The following is a 14,453-nucleotide window of genomic DNA, read 5'->3' on the forward strand; positions in this document are numbered from 1 at the left end:
TTCCATCTTTGGCACTGTCAAGAAGACGGAGCCAGGAGGTCATCTGTCATGCACAGGTTGAACATCCTGGCTTCTAATTCCTGTTGAAATTGGTAGACGAGTATCCCAGTGGTTTTGGAGGCTGTTTAAGTATTTAATTAAAATGTATTTAAAATTAGATAGTCTTTTTTTTTTACTCATACTGTCAACCTGTCCTACTCACTGTTACATGGTGAGCAGAATTGGTCAAGTGAGGCTTCTTCAAAGAAGAGAGATGCTAAGACTTGAAACTGTCAAATTTCATGGCATATTTGGAGGACAAGACACGATGACATCAGCTTCCTGCTATTAGGAGAAGAGAAACAAGATACTGGTTTCAAAATATTTGTTGAATGCAGGATGAAGGGTGCAGTGGGAATAGTATAGATAAACAAGTTGGAAGATCAAGTTAATGGGAAAAAGATGAAACCTGAAAAAGAAGAGGAAAAGAACAGTTGAAGAAATTGTGTTGACAACGTAAGTGTGTTTGTCGATCGCTAGCTATTTAGATGGAATAGGCAGGCCAGAATTTTGTAACTTGCTCATTCATAGTAATTTATTTCAATTTTCTCTTTCACTCTTCCTGTCAATCTTTACTAAGGTCAGTACTGCTAATACTACACAATTTACTTGAATAGCATGCAGAAGATGGTTATTGTCTTCCTTAGAAATAAGGGAGTTTGCTTTTTTCCATCCCTAATTGGAGGTATGGCCAAAGTTGAGTAATTTTGTCATGCTTAGAAAATAGCCACGTTTCTTCCAGTAGGGGTTTAGTTTTCCAGGGCTGACTGGGCAGTAGGATTTTTCCTGTTCAGCCTTGAACGTTGATCCTCTCCTTACGTGTTCAAAAGAATTGTCAGCACACAGAGTGGCAATTTATATATTACTTCCAAAGTAAAAATGATCAGAAACCTGTGCAAGACAGGCGAAGCCCATTAGCGCACTCGAAAACAGATGAGAAAAAGAAGCAAGGCTTGGTCTGATGGAAACCATAGGGGAAACGTCGAAATTAGAGGGTGTATGGAGGATGTTGTCCTACAGAACATTTGGAGGTGAGAGCAAGAAGTATGAATGTGATTCAGAAGGCAATAGGGCTTCCTTTGAAGTTGAGAAAATTTGCCAGACTTTGTACAAGGTCTGTTTAAATAAAGACTGTCTGCAAGACTGGATGTAATATTTGGTTATTAAATAAAAGGGCATCTGCTCTCATAAAAGCCACCCTGTTTTGTTCGTGTATGTTATTGGCTATTTTCCTACTTTGTACAGGATTTCTATAGAATAAGCTCGTGGCAGCCTGACAAATGGAGCATTTATTGTGGCTAAAAGTACTGTAAACAAAACCAAAATAGCAAGTTTTATTGCCTTTTATAATGCATTACAATTTTTTAAATTGGCAGTGGTATAGTGGAATTCAGTATTTTAGGACCTAAGTGTTGTTATCTGAAAACAGTGGACTTCATTTTCCAGTCCTTTTTTCTGTTCTATGCAGCACTGTTTTTTCTATTTGTTGCTCACACCCATGTGTTTTAGAAACAGATTCTAATAAGAAACATTTACAGACTCAGTTGCTCATTCGTGTGTACTTCCACACAAATGCATCGCCTGCATTTGTTCTCATCTGTTTAAAAAAGTAATTATTTGCCTTTGAATTTGAAGAAAATCATGATTTGAGTCTGCTTCTCATATTGACTCGTTATGAGCTGAAGCATATGGAACCTTCGTTATAACTAAAACAAGATAAACCCTTCAAGGTAACAAAGAAACCTCCTTGAAATGCCTATGAAAATTAAATATCTGTCTTTTATACTAAGATTTGATCCAGCAATCATTATTCAAGTAGAAATTCCACTGAAGTCTGGAGGAATTTTGCTGGAGTAAAGAGGTTATGATTAAATTCTGTTGGAATTGGGAGCAGCATTGAACCTGGTCCCAGGAGGCAGGAGGTCCAGTCCCTTACGCGGTTCTGTTGTCTTCATAGCGTAAGGAGAGTTTCTTTGTTTTCCCGGCTTTTAGTGTCAAGGTCTTCAAAGTCTACTTTGAAAACAAATGTACAAGCTGGAAAGGCAGTGTATTGGTTGCGTAGTGGAATTCTCTCCTTCAGACCTGGTGAATGTCAAAACAGCATGTGGAGGTGAGGTGGAGTCACACACAGCAGTTGTTGATTCATGATAAGAGTGTCTATAATTGAGTTCCGTTTTGATAGAAAAGGCTTTCTTCCACATGGCAAAAGCTTAAGAATTTATACTTTGATATTGCTGTAAAACAAGTTAGCAAGTGTCACGCATCAGTGTAAAGTTTTGGTAATTCCTAAGTAGAAACGTATGAAAATTCAGCTATCTTCTTGGAGGTACAGCATTAATGAGACTGTGAGGTGAGGGGAGAAAAGGAGAAGGGGAATATGTTTTCTTACGGTGTAGGCTGAGCCATTAAATTTGAATGTCAAAAAATGAGGTACTTTTTACCTACTAAGCCTCTTAAAACACTCATAAACCTTCTTTATATTGATGTTTTTATTTAGTGTCTGTCTAAGGAATCGTGGGGAGGACTTTCTCAGTTTCAGGGTGGGTTTTGGTTTGGTTTTTTTTGTTTTCTGCACGGGCAAGATCTGTCTGAGCAAGGGCTTCTCATTATGGCTGTGTATTGTTTTTATTTTTTTAACAGAATATAAGGACATATTTTCTTTTAAAGAAGAGTTTTAAAGAAAGTAGGCATTCTTGTCTTCCAGTTTTTGCGATATTGCATATCACAAAAAAGATTTACCCTTGGTTCTGTTGTGTGTGTTTTCTGTAATGACTCTCTGACTTAAAGTGTTTCTGGAATCAGTTACCAAGAAGTGAAATGTTATTAACTAAAAGGAAAAATGATCCATCTTCTTCAGACGCAACATATTTCAACTTATGCATTTTATTTAAAATACATAAATGAAGCTACCTCACAGCAGAAGAAAAACTTTAAAGGTTTAGTTATGTATCTACTGCTCTGGATTCATGTTGTCCAGTGCCAGGACAGAGGAGGTCTGATATTTCTTAATTATTGTGGTTTAGTATGGGATATAAAACCTTTCGGACATTACAAAGCAACAAGAAAAAGCCATAATACTCTTTCTCCTTTCGTCATTTCTTTGGCGAGTCACTGTTAGAAATACTTTCTCAACTCAAAACCCAGTATCTCTGCCTGAAAATTTTATTTCCACTGTCACCTTTAAAAATATTTATGAAATCTGGAAGGAAATTGTGAGTTATTTTTCTCCTTTCCTGACCTTGTTTTCTATATTTGGCAGTATTGAATAATACGTATAACTGCGTAATCAATTTTGCATCTGTGCCGATAGGCAATTTCATTTCTTAGTCTGCAGTTCAGAAGTTACTTCATCGTGGTACTGCACTGTTGTGTTAGCCCGTGTGTGTGCGTTTCTCCTGAGTTTAGAGCACTTCTTCGGTGCTGGCAGATCTGAAATCTGCCCTTGTGCCCTGTTTGAAACAGGAAAAAGCTATTGATGATGGGTGTGGAGAAGGGACTGTCTGTCGGTCAGTCATTTAAGTAAAGGAGGATCAAGCCATAATTCTGCTGATGCTTTATTGGGGCCATGGAGCGCAATAGGGAATGATTAAGACGCTTGGATAATGATAAAATCTTTATTGGACCTGGCAAAGCAGCACACTTGGCTTTTTGAAACAGGTGATCACACCTTTGATCTCTCTTCAAGGAGCGGGGGTTTATGTCGTGGTTCCAAAGCCTGTGGAAATATTCCTGCAGTAAATCCCGCTGGTGACCTGCACGAGGAGGAGCGGCTGTTGGATACACCTGTGTGCTCGCTGTCTGCCACCAGTGCTCCTTGAGTTACCATCAGTGTTGGTAGGGGTTGCAGCTGCAGAACTGAAATGATGGTTGACTATTCAGGGGTCTCAGATATTTATTTGTTCTTGTAAATAGCAAACCAAAATGTATTTGTATTTATAATCAGCATTAGGTACAATTCTCTTTCATAAGCAGATGTGAGCCCATTAACTTTGATGAAGTTTAGTACACTTTCACAGGGTTGATTTTGGTTCTCAAAACAGGTGAACAGTGCGAAGAGCTTTGTGCTTGCTCAGTTATTAAGTTTTCTTTTCAGAAATACAAAAATGTTTTTCAGCACAGGAATGTTTCAATTTTTTTGCATGGTATTTGGTTTTTGCATTTTAAATCATACAAGCCAGATACCTTAACCAACTAAGCAGAGTTTAATGACTGGCCTCCAGAAAACACAACTTAACTTGCTCTTTTTTTCCTTTAAGGTGGTTTCCCCTAGAGTCCAGACAAGGCAAGAGAACTAAAGACAGAGGAGAAATAAAGGTCAATATTCAGTTTATGAGGAATAACATGACAGCAAGTATGTTTGATTTGTCAATGAAGGACAAAACCAAATCCCCTTTTGCTAAACTAAAAGACAAAATGAAGGGTCGAAAAAACGATGGGACGTTTTCGGATACATCCTCTGCAATCATCCCAAGCACTCACGTACCTGTACCTGATGCAAACGTAGAATTAGGTAGTGGTGAAGTACAAATGAAATCAAAACCAAAAAAACCTTTCCTTCTGGGACCTCAGCGGCTATCCTCAGCTCATTCCATGTCAGATCTAACGGCATCGCATGTCTCCTCAGAAAAAATGAAATCTGGCACTGTTGGCTACTCTCATCTTTTCAGGCGTCAGCTGGAATCTTTTGGTTCGGTTGATGAAGGTGGTAAGTAAAACTCATAACCATTATAATTACATTTCACTGCTTTAAGAGCATTCAAAAGACTGTTTCTTTAGTTTATGAAGCAATTACAAGGCCAAAAAGTTAAGAATTATTGCTGGCTTATTTTTTTCTTCACTTCCATTAGTTGCTGGTAACTCACAATTGCTGTTTTTGAGCATAAGAAGTAACTTACAGTGGTCATAATGTTTGGTAATTTAGCATTTTCCTTCTTATGTCCACATTTGAGAGTATGTTGTAGTGAAGCATTACATTCTGGAGGGAACTCTAGGCAAAATAGCGTCCTGTGAAAAATAGAAGTCTGTTTAAAAAGTTGAAAACTGTCACTTATGTTTTAAACCTGATTTATACAAAGAACTGAAAATACTTTTTCATTGTTCAAAGTTACTACGCAGCAATAGACTCCTGTCGCTGTCTGGAATGACACCCCAGCCATAGCTGTCTTTGTAGAACTTGGTTTCCACACAGGAAACCAAAATTTGCTGTAGTGTCTGTCCATCAACTTTTCTGAACCATGAAGTCAAGGCTACAACTGTTAACTTTTTTTTAAATAGGTTAGTTACTCAGCTGTGTTTTGGGCTGAGACTCAATTGCAAAGCTTCTAGACCTCAGCTAAATGAGTTCTCTGCATGTCATAAACTATGATATAGTGTCTCGTTGATAATGTACTAATGACAGATTGTTTGCAGGGAGTCTAAAGTCTCCACATAGAAGGACATTAAGTGTTGATACTTCCAAAATGAACCGGCTTGACAGCACAGCTGACGAAACTGCCCTGGAAGCACAAAATGACCCATTTACCAACGTGAGTGCTTCGTTACCCCAAAAATTCGCTACACTGCCAAGACAGAAGAATCCGTTTGAAGAAAGCCCAGCGGCGTGGGATCAAAACATAAGTCTGTTTTCCAAACCCGTCGAAATCAGAAAAGAAATTAAAAAGGAGAAAAAAGAGAAAGTTAGTCTTTTTGAAAGAGTGACTGGAAAGAAAGATAGCAAGAGGTCGGATAAACTTAGCAATGGGGGATCAGACAGTTCTATTGACTTGAAATCACCGAGTGCATTTGGCGAGGCTCATCAGGAGAGTTTTGATTATGATTCGACTAATCCGTTTCTGACAAACTTCAAGCCTACAAGCACGTTGCCATCTTCAAGGTGAGTTTTTGCTGTATTTCAATCTGATACCTTGAGTGTGTTACATAAATGAAAATGTGAAGTGTTGAGGACACAATCTTTGTGCTTTATATAAGTTTGTATCTTTGCTTATCTAAGTCAAAGTTACAAACTTACATAGTTTGATCTTTCATTTCCTCAATTTGAAGTTAGATTTATATTAATATGTACTGTGAATGTTCGTGGGTGCTTGTGTTTGTGGAAGACTTTGTTCATGCTTCAGAACGGGTTCTTCCTTAAAGTCTTCTGCTTTCAACTCAGCACTCATTGCAAATTATTACACTGCCCTAAGTCAAGATTTGAGAGGGGAAAGTTTCAAGTCTAAGGGAAAGACGAAACGGAATAAATAAAAGGGTGAAGAAAATGTGAGTAATGAAGACAAATCCTGTGGATGTCACCATTTGGAAAAAAACTGGATTTAGATTCTGTATGTTAAAGCACAAGAATTGAGGACCATTCTGCTCTAAATGGGAGCACCCACATGGGCATTTATCAGTCCCGAATTAATTTGGCTCACTGTAGCTCTGCTGCGTTCCGATGTGTTCAAGCTGTTGCAGAAGGCAGCAGGTTATGTGCTAAGCAAAGTGAATTAAGTTACAGGGGCTGATAAGAAACTTTGGTTTAAACAATCCATTTCAATCTTTGTTTGTCAATCAACACTTAGCTTATTTTCCTTAAAAAAAAGAAAAAAAGCATAACCCATAGTTTGTTTCCTTTCTGCATTTGTTTGCTAGTGAGAAAAATATACACTCTTTATACACACGCATACCCCCCACATACACTGTTCCCAACAGGTAAATATTTTAAACAGTTCATTATTTAACTTTTATTAATTTGTGTTCTCATTTTTTTCCTGTATATTAATGCCAGAAATTAACAGGTTGGTTTTTTTGAAGGTAATGATTCCTTTTAATTTAATGGGTTAAATTTTGTAGAAAGTGAATTTAAAATTAAGCTGCTCCAAACTGGAATTTTAAGGTTGTAAAATAAATCACCGTTTTAAAAGGAAAGCTTAGTTCTAACAAATTTGCCTTTTCCCTGACTATTAATTCCTTAATTAACGACACAGTAGTGTTTTATTTTTTTTAAAAAAGTAATTTGCTCCTTGCTATCTTGTTCTTTAAGAGTTTAGAACAGATTGACCTTATTGTATCCCAACTCAATTTTATTCATAGGTTAGAATGCATGCACTCCTGATTTAAACTTCTAATCGGTTTCTCAACAAAGCTAATCACGGGCGTGAATTAGATAGATGAACTGAAATGGAGCTGCTGTAGAAAAGACTCGGTTGCTAGAAGCTCATACAGACTTCAGTGAATTCTCTTCTTAGTGTCTTCTATGGTCAAGTCAGTTCCTAGTGTCTTAAATAACATGTTTACAGGCAGAGTCTTAGGATATTATTTATTTAATAAAGGATTTCTCTAGATTAGAGTAAGGTTAGGATGTAGCTTGGTTTGTCAGAAGTTAAACTTCCATTTAAATAAGCTCCTTTAAAGAGAAGTAATTTAAATAACAATTAAAATTACATAGCACTTAATTTTTTTTAAATTAAAAAATGTATTCAGGCAGATGCTAGATATAAGTGAAATCTTTTGAAGTTCCTGAATGCAGCAGATCTTGATAAATATAAATCTTTAACTGTAATCATGATGGACTTTTTTTCTTTATTTTGTAATTAAAAAGCTCATCACAGTGCCCATTCAGAAGGACTCAAGTCATTTGTTCCCCCTCTTTGTGTGAGCCTCTTTTACTAGTTCTTGACTTTTATGTAAACATAAACTTTTGATAATACAAATAGATATTCTGTTATTTTCAAAAAGCCAAAAGCAGTAAACATTTTGACTTTTTCTATAAGACAGCTATTATGGAATAATATCTAGCATGCAATAATTTAAGTTAGAAGCTCTTGATTTTTCTGTGCTCCGGTATTATGTTCTGTGAGAATCTTTTAGAATAAGTTCACTTTCTTTCAAATATATCTTGTGCAGTGATTTTCTTTTGAAGTAGAAACTAATACAAAATGTGCATATTTAATAAGTTTACAGTTTACCTTTTATCTGTGAGGGATTTATTGAATAGAATCCATTTTTAATTTCTCAAACTAGTAATGCTATGAAGAAAGAATTGTATGGATGTGTGGGCACAAAATAAATGAGACTGAGTTACAAATTCAGTATGCAGAAAGCATATGCAGGGAAACTAGACTTTGAGTTGCTTTTTATTTACCCAACCTGCTATGAAGCTCTTTTGGGCAGATACTGTTTCTGCAAGTAAACCAGGCAGTATTTTATTAAGGTGTGTCCAAAATATGTGTTATGGTGTGGCTGTGGAGTTTCATAGAATCACAGCATGGTTTGGGTTGGAAGGGACCTTAAAGCCCCCCCAGTCCAACCCCCATGGGCAGGGACACCTCCACCAGCCCAGGCTGCTCCAAGCCCCGTCCAACCTGGCCTTGGGCACTGCCAGGGACGAGGCACCCACAGCTTCCCTCGGCAACCTGGGACAGGGCCTCACCACCCTCACTGTAAAGAATTTCTTCCCAATATCCAGTCTAAATCTCCCCTCTTGCAGTTTAAAACCATTCCTCCTTGTTCTGTCGCCACCTGCCCTTGTTTGCTTTGCAGGTGGATCTCCCAGTTAACCCAGTTTAGCTAAGACTTGGTTTAAGTGGTGAAGTCTTGGAGCAGGTGATTATCTTAATCCTTTAAGACAGGATTCCTGTCTTAAACTTAACTGGAAGATGCATTCCAGGAGCACATCGCAGCCACAAAAGGGAGTTCAGTCCATGAGACCTGGCTGGAGATAGTGTGAAGTGGAAGAAAAAATCCTCACAGCAACTCTCTTCCTCCACCCCCAAAACAAGATGAGCAAAGCCAACTCCTTCATGTGCAGTGTGTGAAGGTCAGGCTCGTAGCACCAGTGAACCTGGATGTATTTAAAAAGCGGGTAGATGAGACACTTAGGGATATGTTTTAGTGGGTAGACAGGAACGGTTGGACATGATGATCTCAGAGGTCTTTTCCAACCGAGCGATTCTGTGACTCTGTGTGAGTCGCAGAGCAGAGCTACTGAGTAGCCCTTCACCCAACCAATTGTTAACTAGAACTGGCTGTATCCATACTCTGCCACTCTTACTTACTAAGTAAAAGAGTGGACATAAATATATCTCCCATGTGTTTCTCAGTTGCTGATACAAAAAAAAGGTAGAAGCGGGTCAGCAAATTCCTAAAGGCAAAAGTATGCCAGGATTATTTGAAAATTATTATTTATTTTTATTACTATTATTTATTATTGTTATTTCAAGAAGGTTTAAGAAGTATTTGGGAAAAGCAAAACAAAACCTGCCTGGTTTGTGTATAATACTAGTTCCCAGGAAATCACAAAGTACAGACCCCTAATTTCTATTAATCTCTGCTCTGGCAGAGGCTTTTTCGGTGGCTTTGGCTAAATCACTTGGTCTCCCTGCTCCTGATCTGTAAAAGGGGGATGATATTTTGTTACCTCTTACAAATGCCGACTGGATAAATTAGTGTTTATTGAGGGTTTTATAGATACGATACTGCAGTATTACATAAGTGTTAAGATTGAGGGGGTTTATTGTCTGGTGTAGGTGTAATATGGATATTTATGAGCTGATTGGAGAATTTAAAAATGCTGCAGTCTCATAGTGAAACAAGAAATGCCGGTTTTGTAAATATTACAAAATCCATTAGTTCCAGAGGATTTACATCATACAGCCAATGAAGAGTCTGAAGGTGCACAGAATGTCGAGTATTTTTAGCCAGCATTTACCAATAACAGTTTCGTCTTCGTACTTGTTAATCCACTGCTTTGGAACTTTTACCAAATAGCGTCTTAAATTGTGTTCGTTCTTGAATTGCTGCTGTTGTCACGGCTCTCGAGGTTAATTTGCAGTCAGGGGCCACGTGAATTTCGTATTGAACACAGTTAAAGAAATCGAGAGTACTCCTGGAAAACAAAGATTGTTTTGTGCCATGACCAAACCCTGTGCATCATTTCCCTGAAATTGTTTGCGTTTAGGAAAATACGCTACAGCAAACTAATAAACTGATGTGAAAATTTCTCAATTTACACCACTTGACAAGTGCTAAAAGAAAAGCATCTTTAATTTTAATGTGTTATTAGGACCTTTTTAGAGAGATTGTACACGTTATTAACAAGGTCCTCTGAGACAGGAGACGGGTAATTAACAAGACCTACAGAAAGAGAGTTTAGGTAATTAACGAGAGCTTAGGCACTGGACACAGGGAAACAAATAGTCCAATATTTAAAGCTGACAGGTTGTTACTAGTCTGATCAAATTCCAGATCTGGGAAGCAATTGATAGGTGTTTGTGAGCTTTCTAGGAAACATTATAGTATATATATAAAACACAGTTTAAGTGTGTGTCTGTACATACATATGTGGAGAGATAGCGTGAAGGAACCTCTTAAAGTAGCACTTCTGTGACCTAAGTGGTGTTAAACTTAGAGAAAAGAAGAGAATACATACTGGGTACACTGTCTCTCAAGTTCTTGTAATAAATACGTTACATTCTGAGCACTAAGGAAGGTGGAATAATGGAGGAGGAAGAAATACGTAACTTACTGGAATTCCCTGCAACAATTATTAATAATGCTCATATTTATCACATTAGTTATTGGTCAATTGGAGCAGAAAATACAAAAATATTATTTAGCTGTTTTTTCTATGTTCTTTTACTGCAACAGGCTTTTTAAAAAATTGTAACTTTAAAACACCAAACCCATCTTAAACTCATCCCTTTGGCATCTTTCCACTTTGTCTGCCATTTCCGAATGTGGTTATTTCCTTCATCTCCCCCCTGTACTGTCATCACATGGAGCTGTTAGAGCTGCCCGCCTCTCCAGTATAAATCAGTATCTGCACTTCTGTTTTTCCCCAAGGATGCAATGTTTGAAGTAAGCCAGATATGATATGTCCATTACCAGATTTGGAAAGAAAAAGAAAAAAGAAACAAGTGAGGTGCCATGAAAACTTGAGGCTCTTGATAACTGTGATGTGTTCGGAGCATAGTAAATTGTTAAGGCTAAAGAAAAGCTGATGTTTGTTACATTACAGCAGATATTAAGATTTTGTATGCGAGGTGGCCAACTGGTTAGAGAAGCTTTTGCATGTTTCTCTGAATTTTTAGGTTAGTGCTTGTCAGTCGAGCTGTTTCTAGTCCAGGTGCCTGGCTGTAGTCAAGTGCAGATGTGAAGTAAAACCTGTTGGCTTAAACTGCAGTGAAGGTAAGTTATTGGTGCAGTAATTTTAACATCATCACAGATAAATGACTGTTAAATGGTTTCAGTCTCGCCTGTTAGGTATGGTTTGCTGGAGGGAGAGTTTTACTGGTCACAGCTCCATTGGAATGAACCCCAGAAGTGGCCTGACCAGGGCAAAGGGTTGTAATGGCTGCGTATTTCGTTAACAAATGTGTCATCCTTTTCCAGTGTGCAGTACAGCTCATTATTTTTAATTTTCATATGCCTTGTTCAGAAATGTTGATCTCTAACAAGTTTATTACTGTGCTTGCTTGAGTAATAAAGTAAAAAGTCAGTTCTGACTTTAATGTCTATTTCTGTGTTAGTCAAAAAATGACACCAGGTGAACGATGCTGTTTGCGGAGTTTTGTTTCCTGTGTCAGTGTGAGCATGTCCTCTTTTAAGAGCAGCATACTTCTGCATTACTTTTCTCAAAATGATTTTCAGTTCTCTTCTGAAATTAGACCAGACTTATCTCTAGTCGAGTGTGAGTATAGTCTAGGTAGAATATTGATAGACTATGAGAGTGCATTAATTATACCATAGGTTGTTAATATTTGTTAATTCATTGTGGTAAAGCTGTCAGTGTAAAGAGCATTATTTAAAAAGCTGTGGTAAAGTGCATTGTTTTAACAAAACAAATACATTACTGGTACGTGAGAGCTAAAGGGAAGCTACAAAGCAAGCAGAAGTCATGCAAGGATTCCCAGTCTGCCCTGCCAGGGCTGTTTATCATCTGATTTAGAAAGATCACACGTGTGATAAGAGAATAATGAAATCTTTCACAAAGCCACTACAAAGCAACGGTCACAGTATTTGGGACATTATTAGAGTGGGTTGGAGCAATCAGTTCTTAGAGAGATATTCTAGAAATAGTATTAATCTTGAATTTTGCAGTCACTTAATCCTAATTAGTTGTCTGGCTTAGGAACACTGGTTTGAAAGTTCATCCTGCTGGCTACATGACAAGATTTTTTCAAGCTTTCAGTGTCTGTTCACGCACATGAGGGCATGTGAAAGCTTTTATTTTTTTGAATGGATGCATGAGGCTGTTATCTGTCCTAAGAGGGAATGCACTACCTGTTCTGTTTCCTTTAAAATAATAATTAAATTGTTATATCCAGTTTCTTTATTAATAAATGCAAAAGCTACGTGAAATCGATTTTTTGTGTGTGTGTGTTTCATTATAAGAATGAAAAATTAGCGCAATTTTTTAAGCATTCAAAAATGGTTCTGGAAATTTCAATATAAAATTTTATTTCAGGGTGGTTGGGTTTCTTGGTTGGCTCATAGATCTCTAATAATAGTGTCTTCTAGCAGAGGAGCTGGCACAACTTTTAGTATAATATAGCTCTTCAGTCGTCTCTTGAGAATAAAACTTCAGTATTTGTTTAGACATAGCACAACTGCATAGAAAAGAAGCAACATTTAAGTGCTCGTTTATGTAAAACTGTTGTTTGTTCCCAGAAACTTAAATTAAAATTCAGTTGAGCACACTGTGTGAGCTCATTTTTTATTTTTGAATGTCTTGTGAGTCCTGAAGACTAACTGAATTTGCACGAGCAGTGTGTCCAGCAGTGTGCAGTACGAGGGCACAAGGGCTCCGCAGAGTGCAGTGGTATGCTCATGAACAGACCATTTCCAAAGGAGTCTACGTGAGGAGTATGAAGCTTGAGAATTTGCAAAAAAAGTGTCTTACTTGCAAAGTTTAAGGTTTTTTGTCCAGTTTCTTAACTCTTGGCATGAGACTTCATAGTAATATTAAGAAAATGGAGTAATAGCAACAAAACCCCGATACTCTTCCTGTGTCCTCCTGGGGTTACACAAACTCCAGAAGGCCTTGGAGCATGGCTTGACAGCAGGACAATTTATGTAGTGAAGCGTCTTAAGTGATGTTCCCCAGAATCTGGTTGGGAAATAACTGGTAATATGCTTCTCCATACTTGCTTAGCTGCCAGGCATGACAGTCATTCCTTCCCAAAGTCTAAAGTGGTGCCTGCATTGCCAGGCACAGCAGGATAATAATATTCTATGGAAAGCAAAGTTTCTGAATTTCATTAACTGTATCTGATTTTATTCATTTGTTTTGTTTTTTCTAGTACTTTGGTAATAACTTAAACTGCATCCTGTTATTTCTAGGTTTTGATAACGTGTTGTGAGAATCCAAAGACAAATGCTTAAGCAATGCAGTAAGAATCGGTCCAAAGACCGAGAAGTAGGAGTAGGAATAATCACAGAATATTAGCAGTTGGAAGGGATGTCAAACGATCATCTAGTTCAACCCCAAGTAATATATCATCATAATATTTCAATTCTAAGGGAAAATGAACATTGTAGAGCTTTGCTAATTACGTTGCATATTAAAGGAAAAAAACCTGAAAGCTCACACTGAGCTTATTGGTATAATGGCTGTTTTCCATGATGTCAAGTTAACATAGAAGATTTCAGTGCTTTGAATAGTAATGATTAATGTCAATATCCTAGTTTTAATTTCTAGTAGTATAAAGTACAACGATCATATAACTAATACGAGTAGCAAAAGATAAGTAAAAAGCTTTTGCTCCTTTGCTTTCCATACAGCATAATTTAGGAGTCTGATTCTCATTCATTATGTTGTCAGAGTAAATGGCTCAGGCACTAAAATGTTTAAATCAGTTATGGAAAAGATTTTTTAAACATTGTTGTAATCTCTAGGCATTTAGAAGCTAAATATTTAAGCAGCCACCAGACCTAACGTTTGAATTTTTAACTACTATTAAACTTCAAAAGGCGAAATCATAAGCTCCAGTCATAAACTTGAGCTTGTGATACATCCTAAACTCCGCTCCGTGTTGGCGTTTCTGTACAAACTGCAAATAATCAGCACCCAATGTAAGTATTTAACTACCTCATAAAAATATGCTATGAAAAAAGTTTTGTGTAGTTTTAATGAAATGTATTTAAATAGGGAAGATAATGAGAAAATACAGCACGCTTGCTATGATGATGAAATAGTCATCCAAAACTCTGCAGAATCAGCATTTTAGTATGTCTGTCTCCATTATTTGCTGATACCGTTTTTATTTCTCATCACTTTTCCCACCCGGCAACATGGCAGCAGGAAAGGGTTCTCATCTCACATGAGCTGAAATTGAAATCCAAGCTAATAAAAGCCCAGAAAATCAAACAAACTACTATTCAGTAAAAATATACGTGTAAAGAAAAAGTTACATCCCAAGCAATAAAATAATGAATGTGAT

At 37.3% G+C, this 14,453-nt stretch overlaps 1 protein-coding gene across 1 annotated transcript in view; it reads left to right on the forward strand.

Moving 5' to 3' along the window:
• Positions 1 to 14,453, forward strand: part of RAB11FIP2 (RAB11 family interacting protein 2 (class I)) — a 29,264-nt gene that overhangs the window by 7,243 nt on the left and 7,568 nt on the right. Inside the window, exons 2-3 of the mRNA XM_010191132.1 lie at positions 4,296 to 4,744; positions 5,449 to 5,911. Of these exons, the coding sequence (XP_010189434.1) occupies positions 4,296 to 4,744; positions 5,449 to 5,911 (912 nt within the window). The remainder of the gene's footprint in view (positions 1 to 4,295; positions 4,745 to 5,448; positions 5,912 to 14,453) is intronic.

The sequence above is a fragment of the Mesitornis unicolor genome, unplaced genomic scaffold (assembly GCF_000695765.1).
Source record: "Mesitornis unicolor isolate BGI_N332 unplaced genomic scaffold, ASM69576v1 scaffold43768, whole genome shotgun sequence".
Taxonomy (NCBI): Eukaryota; Metazoa; Chordata; class Aves; order Mesitornithiformes; family Mesitornithidae; genus Mesitornis; species Mesitornis unicolor.